This window comes from Aptenodytes patagonicus, chromosome 1 (genome assembly GCF_965638725.1).
Source record: "Aptenodytes patagonicus chromosome 1, bAptPat1.pri.cur, whole genome shotgun sequence".
NCBI classification, from domain to species: domain Eukaryota; kingdom Metazoa; phylum Chordata; class Aves; order Sphenisciformes; family Spheniscidae; genus Aptenodytes; species Aptenodytes patagonicus.
This window is the reverse complement of record NC_134949.1, coordinates 205,831,981-205,849,261: the sequence shown is the minus strand read 5'-3', so window position 1 is coordinate 205,849,261 and position 17,281 is coordinate 205,831,981. Positions and strand designations below refer to the sequence as shown.

At 43.8% G+C, this 17,281-nt stretch overlaps 1 protein-coding gene across 5 annotated transcripts in view; it reads right to left on the bottom strand.

The window, feature by feature from the left end:
• The window catches only part of SPATA13 (spermatogenesis associated 13), a 168,402-nt gene that overhangs the window by 45,022 nt on the left and 106,099 nt on the right, over positions 1-17,281 (bottom strand). For 4 of the 5 annotated variants that reach the window (XM_076328078.1, XM_076328076.1, XM_076328080.1 and 1 more), the window contains exon 2: positions 1,542-3,338. In XM_076328078.1, the coding sequence (XP_076184193.1) occupies positions 1,542-3,338 (1,797 nt within the window). Of the gene's footprint in view, positions 1-1,541; positions 3,339-5,214; positions 5,272-17,281 lie in introns of those variants that run through there. The other variant, XM_076328079.1, reaches the window with a different exon arrangement.

Sequence of the window (17,281 nt, the reverse complement as noted above, 5' to 3'; positions counted from 1 at the left end):
GTACTGGTTTGTCGGGAGCCAAGGGGAGGACAAGCTGAATTTCTCTTGGGTCATGATCACAGATCACCACTAGATGGTAGATGAGTAGCGTTAATTCTACTTCCATTTTATTCCCGAGAAATACAACTGACATATGTCCACACTAGGGCTCTCGCCTCCTCTGGCAGTGTGAAAGTATCTCCTTGCATACACTCTTAAGTGAGAGTTTTGGAAAAGATGGAGGGCTGTGGCAATGCTGGGACTCCAGAAGAGGAACAACCTCAGAGCCCCAACATTTATACACATGGGGTTTATTTTTCCAATCTTACCATAGCTGCAAGCACTACAGTAAACAAACTCGCTTTTTTCCAGCAGAAGGACAATATTGATAAGCTCTGTAATCATTTACAGTTAGTTTGCAAAAACCATGCCAGGCTTTTAAAAGTAAGATGGCTTCACAGACATTATAAGACTTTACAGCATGAAAGGCTGAAGTTTGTGCAGCTGCAACAATTGCCTTTGTCTTTCTCATACCTAAGGTATAAGATACTTTTAGTCAAACTGAGGTGGCTTAAAAGATATGTCAGCTTTATTTTGTAAATGGTTTCCATATTCATACAGACCCAGAGGGATTTTTGCCCCGGTGTATTTTTCCCAATGAGTAGCAAACCTTTGTCTGCTGCCTCACCCCGAGTAGCTCAAAACCACATTACTGTACATTGCCGGGGCTGAGGTGAGCCACACCATCTCAAACGGGTGCAGGATACGTATGACAGCTATTCACCAACGCTGCCAAATCATTGCAACTGATCCAGTGCCAGCTCACATAGTGCTTTAGGTAAGGGCACAGGGTTATTACGTGAACTTACCTCAGAGGTGCTGCAGCACATCTACCCATCTACTGAGAGTATGAAATCATGCATTAGGTGCAGTGAAACGCTGGCGTCTTCACTAGAACATCAGTAGCAACACACAGCCCAGTGTGTAAAGTACTGCTGTTTGAAATTTGCAGGCAAATAAATACCCAAATAGTTTACCCTCAGCATAGCCATCGTTGCACAGTGAAAACATCGGATACAACTGAATGCTTAAACCTCTATACTGTATCTTTCACACCACACTGCTCTACAAGTACTACCATGTTCTGCAAGGCTTTCACAGGCAAAGTGTTTTACACTACTTTAAAATACACAGAGTCTTTAGAGACCTTTCAGCTTGGAAGGAAACACAGCCAGACTCTGCTTAGGCTGGTAAAATCTGACAAGACCACATGACAAGTTGGTACATCTGCAGGGTGCAATAAGCTGCCCTTGAAAACGTACATGAATAGCTTTGCTGCCAAAACTTTGATATTAATGCACAAAGAAAAAATAATTTGATGTTAGCATCCGAAGAGAATATATTAAAGGAAATAACTGCTGTCAGCATATTTTAGCAATAACAAGCTGCAATAGCCATTAGTATTCAGGTTATTTTGCATTGTTTGCATTGTTTTGCATTAATAAAGACAAAACCTGATAGATATATATACAGCTTCTAAAGGATTTTGCTTTCTTTCTTACCTCTTCCTTTTTCTCTTCAGCACCAGAGGCTAAATTGAGGCTCAGCTGAGAGTGGCTGCTTATGCCACTGTCTTCATTTCCATCATCATAGTACACAGTTTGCACCGAGTCCTGGAAGCAAACAGGATTCCTGCCCAGCTTCAGCCCTGGTACCTCGACTCTCTCCTCGCTCTCCGATGAGCTCAGTGACAATGTGCTGTGATGATTTGGGCACTGGAAATTCATATTGCACTTGACCTTCTCTGCAGTGGGACTTCGAGGCTTTGGAGTAGTCGGCCTGACCGGAACGTGAGGGTTTTCAGCTTCATATGTAAACTGCTGGGTAGCTTTTGGTTCATCCAAGTCTGAATAAAACACTTCACTGGGAAATGGACTAATGTCATTCAGCGTGGGTGATAAGCTATCAGAGTCTGGGATACCTGATGACGTCCTGAGGCTTTTGTCTTCAGCAGCAGCTACATTCATTTCAGCCTCTTTATCCTGAGCAACTGTGGGGCTTTGCAGACAAGGTGTTCCCGGCAAGGAAGAGTCTGGACTAGATACCGGGGAGGTGCATCTCTTTCTGTCATGATCCGTGCTGCTGGAAACCCTGCGGGAGTAGTCATCATGCAGTCTGCTGTTTGACCTTGTTCTCTGGGACTGCTCACTTGGAGAAGGAGCGGTGCTTTTAGGGCCATCCTTCTTCCATGCAACATCTGTAACGTTACTGACAAGTTTCAAAACTCGGTCAAAATCCTTTGCCCTGATAGGGCTCTTCCATCGCTTGGATCTCCTTTCAGGGTTCCCACTGGTTTTGTCTGAGTCAGCAGAAGTAACACTCACAGTCCTTGTTGGCATCTCTTTTTCATTTGCAACCTTGAGGTCGGTGAGGTTTGAGGTGGACTTCCGTTTGAATGAGCTTTTTTTCAGAAAGTTCAAATTATCCGAACTTTTGCTTCTCCGATAAATGATCCTGTTGTTTTCAGAGTCTTTCACCAAAATTTCACAGATCTTTGGCTCTGCGATGACAGGTGATGTTGGCCTAATACAGTTGTGATGACTCTGAACTTTATCCGTGTCTAGCAAGTTTATGCGGCCAGCACCATAAGCCCGCCTGATGCTGCGTGAGCGATGAGTATTCCTTAGGAAAGACTCATCACTCTCCTCCGCATCAGAGCAGTCAGAAGCTAAACCATCCACTGTGTTCTGGAAATCATGTAGAGGCCCTGAATAGGAATACCTGTTAGTCTGAACTCTTACCACTGCCCCATTTGAACCATGTTTGCCTACACCGTTCTCATTTAAGATGTCTGAGCATTCCCTTGTTTGAATTCCTTGGAGAACTGAAGATTTCAACTTCTTGAAAGATCCCATTTTTCTGATGGAAGACAGAGCATTCCACGTGGATGAGTTGCCCATCAAAACCAGAGAACGAGGCCTGTCGGAGCTGGAATTAGCCCGTTTCCGAGGGGTGGTGAAAAAGCGCATGATTTTGGAAGGGCTGAGCTTATCCTCTTGAATTTCCTCCTCATGACCGTTGCTGGTGCTGTATCCCCCGTTATGACTGACACAGGTAGTCTGGTTTTGGGGCTCTTTGTTATCCATAACTATACAAGTAATGGTGGTGCCATTTCCACAGCCATTCGGAAACGTTGTCATGCTCTCAATGCTGTACGCATGGAGATGGAGGCTGGGGTAGCTTAAAGTGACACTGCTGTCTCCACCAGCTGACCTTGCTGCCTCTCCTTCATCTGCTGCTCCTTGGTTTGTCTTGCTTTCACACTGACTGGGTGGGCTGAGCTCCTCAGGCTGCACTGCCTGCATCAGGAAAACAAAAGCAACCCTTAGAGAAATTTCCTTACAAAGTCCCCAACTAAAAGAAGTTTGAGCCCCAGTGTAGGAAGTAAAGGCGTGCACAAGATGGAGTTCTTTTTCGCTGAACAAAGGTGTGTTTCAATGGTGAAGAGAAGACATTCGTAACTCCCTCAAAGTATAATTGCATTCATTAGCAATTTAAGAGACCAGAATAATTTCAATAGGTACTTGTTTCTCTACTGCTTAATAAGCTAATAAATTCAGTATGTCTACCACACCTACCTTACAACACTAAATGTAATCCACATACACACTTAGAGAAAGAAACCCCCAACAACAGCAATCCAGTCTTCCTCCTCACAGCGCTCAGCACCGAGCCCCAAGACACACGAGAAGTTTTCATCCAAAAAACTGAGCATGTCCATCATGTGCCACCTAATCCTCAAACAGTAGGCAAAGAAGAGTAAAACATACCTATTTTTTCCTACTCTTGCTGCTGTCGGAAGGCTGCATGACACTCGACTGTCTTATCTGTCCCCTAGCAGGTAAACCAAGAGTTACGCCAAGCGCACAGCAAAGTATTTTTCCCTAGCCAATGAAAACAAGATTCAGAAGTACGTAAAGTCAGAAGCCGGCCTATGCTGTCGTGACAGTGTGATGAAAACTTGAATTTGGAAGTGACCGGAGTCTTTGTGACTGGGACGTGCTGTATAAGGAATCTCCCCCTGAGCTGAGCGTGGGAGATCCAGCAGCCCAAACCACACTCCGGTGCCCGGGAAAGCTGTGTGGGGCCCGCCAGCCATGCATCCCCCGCCCCAGCCGGGGGTCTTTGCCGGGCAGGCAGGTGCTTGCACCACCATACTGCACAATGCCCAGAAACCACTGGGATGCCCAGTCCGAAGCTGGCACCATCTTAAAAACAAAGGTCATGGCACAGTTCTCTCTTGCAAGGGCCAGTGGGATCTTCACAAACCTGCCGCTGCCGGGGGGGGGATACCCCCACCTCCACCACCCCCCCCCCCGAAACGAGGAGAGAAAACGTACAGCTGTGCTTGAGGGAGAGAGGTAGCCCCGGCCCCTTCTTTGTCTCCTTACCACCCAAGTGGCCGCGGGGGCTCCGAGGGCCAGCGGGATTGGGGGGGGGGGGGCCCTGGCAAGCGGAGGGGGCCGGGCGAGGCGGGGGACCGGCGGCAGAGCCCCCGCAGCCTGCAGGAGATGCCAAACGCTGTCGGGATTTTTCATCGCAGTAAGACTGCAGCGAGCGGGCCCGGGGAGCAGCAGCAGATCCCGCACAGGCAAACCCCCCTCGTGAAACGCGGGCGTTTTGGTGTTCGTATCCACTGGTTTTAAGGCTGCTCCCTCCTGAGTGCACTTTAAAAGGAGTTCTGCGAGCCTCTGTCCCTCTGGGGATAAAAGGATTTTCTTGTGTTTTAGCGAGACGCCTGAAATCTCCCTCGCCTGTTTTTAATCCCCCTCATTCACAGGGTCGCGGCAGGAGCCTGCCGGGCTGCAAGGCAGAGCCAAGCCGAGCCGAGCCGAGCCGAGGCGAGCCTGCCCCCGCCGCCGCGGCACCCGGGGCCGGACAAAAGCCCGCCGGGCACCGAAACCTCGGCCTGCCCTTGTGCTCTTGCACCGCTTGCGAATTTCCACGCGGAAAATAAATATATGAGAATAATGAGAACAAGACGCTGCCCTCGGCAGAGAAGTTCCCAGAGAAAGCGGCTTTGGGAGAAACTGCACCTGAGCAGGCAGAAAGGGAGCGGGAGAGAGGCAGGAGAACAAATACAATGAAATGAAATTAAAAAATCGGCTCGCGGCGCGGAGTCTACAACTTCCCCGCGATGCTGCCGGGAGGCGACTCGCGGAGCAGCGCCCTTACCTGGGGGGAGCCGGGGGACCCCGCCGCCGCAGCCCGTCCCCGCCGCCGCCCGCTCCCGCATCGCTATGGCAGCGGCCGCCGCAGCGGGGCGGAGGGGGCGGGCGGGGAGCGCCGCGCACACGGGCAGCGCCGGCCGGGGGCGGCGGCCCGGCGGGGCGGAGCGGGGCGGAGCGGAGCGGAGCGGAGCGGCCCGGGAACCCCCGGCTCCTCCGGCCGCCCCCGCGCCGAGCCTGCCGGCGGCTCTCGGCCTCGGTCCTCCCCTCCCCGGGAAGGGTCTGCTCTGCTCCGCCCACCCCGAAGTGACTCCCGCCGGGTCTCCAGCGCTGCCGCTTGCTGGAAGGAGCCTCCCTTCCCTTTGCCGTGTGCGGCGGCGGTGCCCGAGCAGCAGGCACCCGGCCGCAGAAGGACGATCGTGTTTAGTACCTTCAAAATGTCATGTATGCTGTCCCGGCCTCACCGCTCTGCTTGCCTGTCTAGGTACCTGTGCTCTGCTCGCCCTTGGTTTTTGTCACGGGCACAGGCCTTGCACGGGTTTCTGCTGCGTAGCACGGCCGATTGGCCAACACACGTAGCAGTTCTCACCCTTCTCAAACACGAGATTATTTAATAAATAATAAATAAACACGAGTTTATTTTCCCAGCTATAATCTGCGGCTTAAATAGTCCACTTCCTTCCACGATATAAATGATCCTCCTAGTAAGCCCAAAGTAAAAAGTGAAAAAAGCCCAAGATCACCTGTCACTTTTTCACCCCAGCAAAGAATATTTAGTAGCTAGGTGTATATTTTATAACAAAACAATCTGCAACATAGAAATACATTTTCATTTAGTATTTAAATTGGACTGGGGCCCCATGGTGTTTGTGGTGCCAGACAAAAATTTCTTACTGGAGAACAAATCAGCATATTTTCCTAAGCGTGGTTTCCTTTATTAAGCTTAAAGACATAAATGCTCTAAAAGAAGTTCTTGCCATCAGCAAGCTCTTTCAGATACTCATGATTGGTTCCCAGGCTGTCTTTCAGTCCCCAGTCTGGACCACTTTTTGGTTTGCCGCTGTTTCTCAGTTAACAGCAAGAACAACATTTTATGCACAATCTGAACACTGTTCATATACTACAAGGAAAATTTTGTGACACAATGCCACACAGCCCCATGTCACGACGCCTGACAAAGACCCATAACAACTGGTAGTCCTTGCTCAAATAGTTTATTGTCTAAAAATATTTCTACACTTGGACTGGAGCTGTAGACATAACTAAAACTGTTTTAATGTACTTCAGGTAAGAGGCAAAATGAAAGTGGGACACAGAGCATGGCAGAACAGACACCCTAAAGAAGGAACGAAGGCCATTAGCCTCACTGCCTCTCCTCTGAGACTGGTGTGACTGTACACGCTGTAATTACTTCTCTGGAGAGCTGTGTAGACATACTCTCAAAGGCAAGGTGTAGTTAGGGGATGAGGCAAACAAATGGGCTTAAGGGATGTAGGTCAAATGGGGTAGCAAATAACTCTGGGAGTGACCACAGGATTCTCTGGCAGTCAGCAGTAGCAGGCACAGCCTGCCACCAGCCCAGGTCTTGCTGGCCTCAGCTTTATGGTACGCCCCATGGAAGGAGTGAGTTTTGAAGAATGACTCAAATGAGAGAGTAAAGTGTCTGCTTTACAGTGTTGGGCATGGGAAGCAAAGGGGAAATGAAGATTAGGACTGGAAACGCTGACGCAGTATGGAGAGGGTCCATATGGACCATCGCTGGTGATCTGTGTTAGCTTGGGACTACCTGGGGGAAGTTCTCAAGTCAGTGCAGCAAGAATTATCTGCTTCAGACCGTGGGAAAAGGAAGTCTCTGAAGGGGGACTCAGTGAAGGCACTGAAATGGCCAAGAGAATGACTTTAGCAGCACCATAAAGGGAAATATTATTTCATTTATATGAGACAAGAAGTGTATCAGAAGTTAACTTTAAAAACACCTTCAACAGGTCTTGTAAACTTATCTCACAGCCTCCCTGGTATCTCTAGGGGTCTGTGCTGGTCGCTTACAAACTTCTAACAGCACTATTCAAACCTGAACTTAATGGATTTATGTTCCTATGTTCCTGCACGTTCCTTTCCATATATATCCCGGCTATATCCCTCACATTAATTTTGAATATCCTTTTTAATCCACCAGTCCCCTCAGAGAAGGGAACCCCCAGTTACTCCTGTGTCCTCTACCTACCAGCTGGACAAAAAGACAAAACAGAAAAAACTATTGACCTGAACTGAGCCACTAATTTGGGTCTCTCCTTTATCCAGCCAACGGTGTTTCTGAAACTTAAGAAATTCTGATAACTTTGAGATCTGAACCCTTCTTTTAAATACATTTGAAGCTCATCAGCAGGTTAAAAACTGCTGGAGGAGACGGAAATGACACGAGAAGGTATTGACAGACTAACAACGTGCTCACAAGAACTTAATTTTCTTAGAAAGCCACACTGAAAAGCTCACTTTGGATAATTAGATAAGAATATCATCGTATGTCATATTTCCTAAATGTCATTACATTTAACGAAGGAAATACCTAGAAAATTGCAATTACAGAGATAACAGTATTTAGTCAATTAGACATTTGCCAAGTTTCTAAAAGTAAATATTATAGTTTTAATCTTCCAGACTTGTTTGTCATATATTTTCTACTGGTAGTATGCCAAAACCCTCTTCAAACTCTTGCAGCTTCATTGAGTCAGAGTCTGTCCTTCCACATCCACGTACTATTTAGTGAAGCACGGATGCAGCACACTAAAGAGTATGTCTGAGAACAGGGATTAACTTCCAGTACTGGAGACCAATAATTACCAAAATCTTTTCTTAATTTGAATTATTATTTTTTTAAAGGCTGGGAAGTGTATATAGTATTCAGGTGCCTTCACACCAAGGTTTAGTAAAATGATGCAAAGCAAAATTTATCAACGGGACTGCCATGGGAAAGAAGGCAAATCACTCTTCTGACTATAAACTAAACGCTTTCCAGTTTCTTACAATATTTGAAGAAAAACGAGCCATAGTGTTTCGTCAAAGTTACACAGCAAAGTTTCAGTAAGTTAGTCCTTCACATATAATGGTTTTTCTACAATCCTAAAAAAGCAAAATGTCATCCAAATTTCTGATTAAAAAAAGGTGCTTTTGAAGTGGCATTCCTGGCTGTTTTTCCAGCTTTTTTGCTTCTAGAGAGGATTAATACTATTTGCCACTGAGAATGCTTGAAAAGGTGTAAATAAGAAAAAATTCATAGCACTTCCATAGGTATTTCTGAAAAACTGAGCTATATATTGTGTTATTTACAGGCTAATAGTTTGACTCCAGATGAGTAACAAAGTCTGCAGTGAACTGAGAGGCAGTGCCAGAATTACATGTTACGGTTGACCAAGTATAGTAATTTATGAAGAGAAGAACTCCAAGAATAAATTCCAGATTGGTATATGCATGAGATTTTTAATAGTGATTTGACAATGGTCATCACACTTACCGCAACAAAAATGAAATGCAAAAGGCACATTTAGGTAATAAGAAAGTCACTCACTTAAATCTGAAAAGTCTAAATGAGAACGATTCTTTTTACTTAGTTTAAAAAATCTTCGCTTCCATTCCCACAACTCTATTATTTCTTTCATTATTCTTTTATAAATACTTTCTAAAAGTCTATTTTAAAGCAGTGATTTTTTTAAAAAAGGTACTCTTAAAAGAGAGTACAGAAAAAGAGCCAAAAGGAATAATTTCAGGAAAACAAAAGCATTTGTCCTACTTCAACAGCTATTGGGCAAAATGGCAAAGGAAGTGACTCTCTAAGACATATTCTAAATTAATGAGTGACCAAATTTAATTATTAAGATGCAGGATTACTGACATAAGAGATCCCTGTGCTTTAAATGACAGTGTATTTTCCAGGCTGCAGTACATAGCTAATGCTCCAGTTCTGCATTTTGCACCTTCCTTTTACATCGCAGGCAAAGGCTCTCCTGCAAGCAATTAACCTCCAAGGAATCTTTAACACATTGACAGGTCCCACAGAGGGAATTAAGCTGAGTCATATATCTATTGAAGTTAAAGGCAACTACCCCACCGACTTCATTGGGAGCAGGATCAAGATCTCAATTTGTTCAGTTTAGAAATGAGGGAAGAGTAGTATGTTTGTGTATGCAAGCTCAAACTAACATAGGCTGCTAATTATTTTCATCTGTTTTATATATAAACTGTGTGAAATTAATGTAGGATTTTTCCATTTGTGTATATCTGCAATCAATTTAGTAGTAATAATTTGAAAGGAATTTTCCAAATTCAAGACCTTTGTCATCTTGGCAGTGAAAAAATCCATTCCAGAAAATGAATCATGTTGCTAAGGAAAACACTCAAAGGGCAGCTTAGATTAAATTGCTGTACTAACTTCTTAATTTGCCCAGTGAAAGTCATCATTGCCCTTATGTAGAAAGCTGGTATGCCACTTCCAAAAGGCCAGTTCCTGTTGCATTTACTTTGCTGCTGATAAAGGCAATTGCTGACCAAAGTGAGAAAAGTTTATCACAGTTTGGTCTAAATCACAACACACAACAAACGGTTTTTCCCTCTAATCTTCTTTTAAATGTGCTTTGCTGAGGCTGTTTTGCTGAGCTTGCTCAGCTCTGTTAAACACAGAGACCTAATTTAGGGAGAACACAATAGCCTGATGGAGTAACGCCATCAATGAAAAATGACCCTTGTGTACCAGGTTACCATTATCCCATCTCCGAGTTGCTCTTACTCACCCACCTACACCACTACAGCTGCATGCAACTTAATGATGGCTTCAGCCTTTCAGGCTGCTAGAATGCTATTTATAACCCCACGGGGTCCGACTGCGATGCTATTCTTTCTCCCCGTCCTCAAGAGACATTATTCAGACAGCATGACATGAAGAGATGGCTGGTACTACAGAAGAGCAGTTTCCAATAAACAGATCATTGTGTTTAAACATAAAGAAGACTTCCCGTTACCAATTAGGAAGGCTGAATTCCACTTTTATTTTGTGTCTCACAAAGTGTAAGATGTAGGTAGGAAAAGGGCCACGGAGATGTAAAGTAGACAGAAATAAGAAGAAAAAGAGATTAGTCAAAAATTCATTTTTTCTATACCATACATCTTTTTCTTTTTCTTTTTTTTCTTGAAAAACATTATATTAGATTTTCTGTTGGATGTACATTAAAGTGATCTGGACTAGTTGGGAAGAAAGGGTGCGATCTCAGAAAAGGAAGTGGGATTGTCCCACCCTACGGCCATTTCCTTTCTCTTCCTTCTCTGCTCTACCCGCCATCCCTTCCTATGTCACACCCCTCGCTGCAGCATCTGATGGCCCTACAGCCATTCTGTATTTATTTTCCTTGCTCGAAATAGTAGCATGTAAAAGTGACTATTAAGCTCTTTATCAACCTTCTTCCCCACCCACTTAATTACCCCACCATCCTGTCCTCTCTATTCAAAACTGTGGCCTTCCAAAATTACCTGAGGATATGAAGGTACCTTGTTATGTAACCAGAAGGCCAAAATAAGTCAGTGGAAGAATAAATACATAGAGAAAGGGCCTTGAAGAGTTTGAGGGCTGAGGACCACCTGCAGCAGGTGTTTGCACCGCTCAGGCCAGGGGCTGAGGAGCTGGCGCATTTCATTCATTTTTGCGTGTGAGCCGTAGCGAAGGGCTGTGCATGGGTTTATATGATTTTTGAGCGATGGCACTTCTCCCTGGGCACGAGGAGGAAGCACAAGCAGCACCCAACCCTCGCTTAAATCATTCAGCTGTGCTGAAGGGAGCAGGGATACATCAACACTGCAGATGGACAGTGTCCATCAGATATTAGAAAAGATGGAAATGCTTTAAAAGTGAAGCAGGTAGTGGACTTCATTAGGAATGATGCACATCAGTAGAAATTATGTGAAGTTATATAAGATCATCTTTCTTCTGATGCTTATTATAATAAAATAACAGGTCTCGGTAGAATAATTGGCCCAGCGTGATGCAACAGAAATACCCAACTGGTGATAGGGCAGCTGCACACCTTAGTTAACTCCATGCTGGACGGGGCAAAAAGCCCTGAACAATTACAGCTTTTGATATGTTCATGAGGTCAGAACAGTGAATATCTCACTAAGATTAAAAAAAGGAAGAAACAGGTAGCATTTGGGGGGAAGCATTAGGGTTTGTTGTTGTTAATCAGTGGAGGCTTCTAGGCGGTCTTGATTCATGTGCTTCAAGAACCACACAGGGTTTTTTTTTCAATTAGTATCAATACTTTTCTTTGTTTAGTCTCTTTTTACAATGATGAACTTGCTGTCTTTGTTACAGTCTGAACTAAATTAACATTCATGGGCACATTTCTTGTGCCAGAAGATTGTATTACCATCTCCACCATGTTTCTCTTTCTTTTTCAGGAAAAACAAGAAAATCTTCTTGCTAATTCTACCTCTAGTTTGTCAATAACTTCTACTTTTTGTATGAATTTACTCTATCAAAAATCCCGTGGGATGGAAAAGCTAGAAAAAACCAATGTGAACAAAGTGGATACCAATGAAGTGCTACAACAACATTTACGTGCTGGGCCTTTTCAATAAAATACGTGCTCTGAATTTAGCCTGCCTGAAAACTTCAAATCAATGATAAGCCTTTAACTAATAGTCAACCCTCTCTTTCTCTGGTGGTGTAGTAACTAACTACCTTCTTCTTTATTAATACTAAAATCAAGAGTATTTTTTAAAATCATGGATGATCAAATTTAAGCAAACTGACTGTATTTTGGCAAGAAAAGAAGTTACCTGATTTTAAAGATGCAGAAAACACACAGTGCTGCTCACTCGAAAAATTATTTGTCTGGACATGGAATCAGACACATACAAATTTATAAATTTTATACTTGCTTACTGGTGCCTGTTAAAAACAGCCATACATACTAAATTAGATCTTTTATCAGCAGGATAGTGAAGGAAATCTCTTGCAGCCTGATGTTATTTGTAATATTATAATTGTTTCTAGGAAGCAAGACAAATAATACATACTGACTGCCTCTATAAGATATTGCAGCTGCACAAGTTAGTCAGATTTTGATGGGAAATCAGAAGAAGATTGTTTAAGATCAGAACATTGGAATCGTGCAACTGTCTTCCTATTAGAACAGTGTGGAAGAAAACCTGACTTAATTAGCCTGAGATGGAGTTAGTTATGTATATCTAAGGTACCAAATGGCATGATTGTCTGAAATAAGGGGACTGGAACCAGTGCCCCAAGAGACCTTTATGGCTCATACACCCATATTCCTATGAGTAGAGGTTAAACAACTCTGGATTTTATCAGCCCTGAAAGTAATGGTAAATCATCAAAAAAAATGAAAGCCCCATCTAAGGCAGGAAAGATGTCTTTATGACTGAGGCTGGGGAAGAAGGATTCTGGATTTTGTTTCTCTCTGACCTTGGCAGTTCAGCATACTTTTCTCAGCTTAAGTGCCATATGTGTAAAATAAGTGATGATAGGAGTAGTACCTTATAACCTATGGGCCTGCAAGGACAAATCCATCAATGTTTCTCTGGCACTTTGATGCTTACGGTGATGAGAGCTATAAAAAGTGTACACACGAGAAAATAATCCATTATCTACCCATGCAGAGGACAAACCATAAAGTCCAGTTTTTTGGAAGGAGTTCAGACTAAAGTGCCCGTTTCAAGACTGAATTGCCTATTTTGATGATGGTCCATTAGTCTTTTAAACTGGAATTTGCAGATCTGACTAATAATTTATGTCTTGTAAGAGCACAGGGTAGCTCTGAACCTGAAAGATTACACATCTCCTTACTTCAAAAGTTAATTTACATTGGTGAGCTGTCTTTGCCTAAACATTGCAAACAGCAAAATGGACACTTCAGTTTCTGTCAGTCACACTGTCCTTTTTAAGAAGACCTTGTTAAACTTCAGGTTAAGAAAATCTAACGAGAAAAACCTTAGCAGCCATTCCCTCAACACACTGGGGTACATAATTAAAATACTAAGTGGGAAATGTGAGCCATGTTTCCAGCTGCAGTATGAAAAGGAGGCAGTCTGCACCAATTCTGTCCTAGGGTTGTCTTTTGTCTAAGCAATACTAAATACCTGAGTCAGATCTCCTCCCAACCTCTCACTTTTCATGACATAATTCAACAAACTTTCTGTTTCTGTGCCAGGACTGGAACAGCTGCTTTGCTCTCTCCTGTTACCACACGCTGACCCAGAGATGCTGTCGCTTCCCATAGACCACCTGCCGCTGTTCACAACGTCTCCTTCATCTACCTGGTCTCTACGGATGAAGGTAGAAGTGATGGCTTGAGCCAACCTAAGAGCATGCCACCACCTAAAGGGAGAGATGCTGGACCTCCGTTCTGCTTTTTCCTGCCAGGCTGTGAGTTGAACCAGCTCCCCTGGCTGCACCCAAGCTGTTGCAGGGCAGGAGGTGGAAGTAAGCATCCAAGGGCAGGGAGGAAAGTGCAGGAAAGCGAGTGGAAACTCCTCCTTCCACAAGCAGCAGGATTCCTGAAATTGCTCCAGACTTGAAATTTGTCTCAGGAGCTGCCGAGGAGTGCTGTGAATTGGAAAGGGCTGGGGGAACGTGGAAGTGCCCTCAGCTTATTCCCCATGTGTTGTGTTTCAAAGCCGTAGGGTGCCAGGACGTGTGGGCGTGAGGTGGGTGTGCAGGTGGTGGTGCTGGGTGGGTGTCTGTAGCGGGTTAGCAAAAGAGACACAAAGAAACACAAATTCTGTGGCAACATCCCAAACAGGAAATATTTTTAAGTATGTTCTCTGGAAAAGCAGGAAAATAGTTTCTCCAGAAAACGGTTGATTGAATTTCTTATGGAGTGCTGTTGTGTCAAATTCAGAGATTAAAATCAATCATTAAGGTAAATAGAGATTTTGGTCTGCTTTACATTCAATCTCTGATTCAGTTTCAATTCCAGCTTCACCACAAAAATAATGCGATATAGTCCCAGTGCAAGGACATTGGGATTGCTCTGTGCCTCAGAAAATACCATTTGTAAAATAGCTCAGTAAAGATGCCATCTAACTCTCTTCTGATGCAGCGAAAATTTTGGCAGGCCCACCTATGCTTGATTAGTTATTCAGTCTCATTGGTAGGACAAACACTGTGTAGAGGCTAACCTTTAGTATTATGCTGAAATTGGTTGGTCTAAAACCTGTTTTCACCAGTCTCTGCGGCAGCAGGGAACAGGGCCTCCCTGTCCAGCGCTTGCGCCAAGCCATATGTGGCATATGTTCAGCTGAGCCACTGGTGACACCCCCTGTCAGCATCTGGTAATTTTCCTAGCAGGGACAAGATTTACATGAAAGCTTTAACTCTGAAAGTCCTGAAGAGCCACAGACAAATACATTCCAGAATAATTGTTTTAACCAAAGAATCAGAGGTGTACCTTTATAACAAGCCAATTTCAGCTGACTGTAGTATCAGCTTTATGCTTCACTGTACCAGGCCAAGAGAAGATGCTTAATTTATCAGAAATCCTGCTATCGTTCAGCTGATAAACAGCTCCCGTTCAGTGTTCAGCCCTCAGAGTCACAGATACCGCTGCCCAAGAAATGCTGAAATAACAGCCATCCTGCTCCATGCACAATATTCTACGTGTTGATTTTCCAACACTTAAGCAAAATACATCATACAAACATTTGGAAGTGGTTCAAAATTTACTATTACATTTTCCATTGTTCTGAAGTCTAAGAAAAGGGGGATGGAGGGAGTTCAGGCTCTCTGGAGAAAGAAATCCTTCCCAAGGTTTGCAATAAGACATAGCAACTTCTACTAAACCTTTCAATATCCTAATGAAGCATAGTCTCTTTTCTCACCAGGCTTGCTTCTCTCAGTGCTTAGGGTGCCAAAGCTACAACACTGTTACTAGTAGAAACCAACATGTAATTTTTAGCCAAATCTCATTTTACTGGAACCTCCGAGCTTTTGAGAGCTTATTATTCCAGATTTAACCTGGTATTAAATGAGAGGAGAGTGAAATCCAGGCTTTACAGCAAGTATTAAACAGCTTTGCTAACACATAGTAATGAAAGGGAATTAACATATAACCAAGCCCAGCCTCATTTCCCCTAAACCAGGAGCTGTTTTCCCAGGGAGGATATTGAGTACTTATGACTACTTTCTGCTGCAATATTCTTACATGGGATCATGTGGTGCCTTCATCCTACACTGAAGTATTTTGGAAAATACTTCACTGGCATCAGCAGTCCACTTTTGTTCCCATAAACTTATACCTCTTTCCCTACTTTCTTTTAGTGGGTAAACAACTCTTAACTTCTTAGTGTTGCTAGCTTAGCTAATTGTGCTTAAAGTTACACAAAAACCTCTCTGATGTACTAAAGACTCCTAAAAGCTCAGTTTTGTTTGGGTTTTTTGCTTATTCCCTAGAAAAGCACAGCAGCCAACTTGACGGCCATTACTCCGAGAAAACTGGCAGGCAGCAAGTTGCTTAATCCTCAGTCTAGTTATGTACTGATTTTCATACTGTTAGAGTACGTTGCCAGAGCTGTGATCTTGCAAATATTTTATGTATTTGATTCTCTGCTGTTGCATGCTTAAAAATCACACTGATCTCAAGAGATAATCCACACATAAATGTGTGCGCAACTGATAGTTAAATTGGGAGAGTAAGGGCAAAGGCCAACAGTGTGATTGCTTATTTTGAAAAGATATGGTTATTAACACCCAGGTGTATTTGAATTAAAGTGAGATTCTTCCAACAGTCCCTAGAACAGAACTGTGCCTTGGTCTTTGGCCAACCTTAAGTATAAGTCTGAAAGCAAAACTCAGGTTTAGTTTTTAGTTCCTAATTACCACTATTTGCAGGTGATACCAGAACCAAAATCAAAGAGCATCTCCTTGCTTGCCTAGCATGGCAGGGTGTTGAACAGGGAAGGCAGGGGCTGCCTTTTTGGAAGTAATTTTCCTTGCTTGTAGATGGAATTAAACCCCATTACTTAAAGGTTTCAGGTCCTGTCTTTTTCCTTGCAAACAATAGAAGATTATGGTCTTCATCTGCATACAAAACAGCGAGAATAACTTTTTAGGAACAGTATGTTACAGCACTTTTTCTGTGCCAAATACATCTGAATTTACAACACAGACCAATGCCATGCTCTTCTCCCAAAACAAGTTTCAGAGAAAGAGTAATAATTAATACTGTAGTTTGCACAGGCTACATCACATCTTGGTCTCATTAAGATACATTTGGCCACTAAATATTTCTCCTGGCTTCCCAACATGTAAGCAACAGATCAGCTTAATACCCTTCGGTAAAGCCTACCTTTCAAAATGCTGGTCTCACAGTGGAGGACAGTGCTCCAGCCCAGTGCCATCGGTGACAATGCACCAATGCAGACAGCCGCCAGTGGCTCGGCTCTATGGCTGGGTGGGCTTCTGCCCAAGGGGGATCCAGAAAGCCGGGGTAATGCCAGGGAATCTGACCCCCAACGCCACTGCCAGTGGGATCCCCTTGAAGTCGCAGTGCACATAGCACCCCGTTGTACAGTGCATAAGCGCAGCGATGAATAATGCCCAAATGGCTTTGCTAGATGAACTGCACAGATTACCTGCAACTCTAAAAACCACATACACTTTAACAGAAGGGCAAAGCACACTGCAGCCAACACACAAAAGATTAAATATTAGTCTCAGTCATGGTTTTGCACTTAACGGGGACAACTAATAAAGCCATAATTGTAAAATGTAATTAATTACCACCATACATACCTAAACGTTTATGTCTTCCAGCAGCCATTAACTGTGAGATCTGTTGTTCTGGATAAGATTTAATCTAAATGTATGAAAATCCATTGCACAAAATATTGCCCGGTTACAGTATGAACCTTGTTCCAGAAAACCTGTTTGGTTTTTGAAAGAGCCTGTTGTTGCCTGGATTCAGGGCTCAGTCCTGCGAGGTGCTGAGCACCTTGTAAGCCCTTAAACACTGCTGGGAGGGAAAGGGACTCAGCATGATACAGAAGCAGCCACTACCTTGCGGGATTGA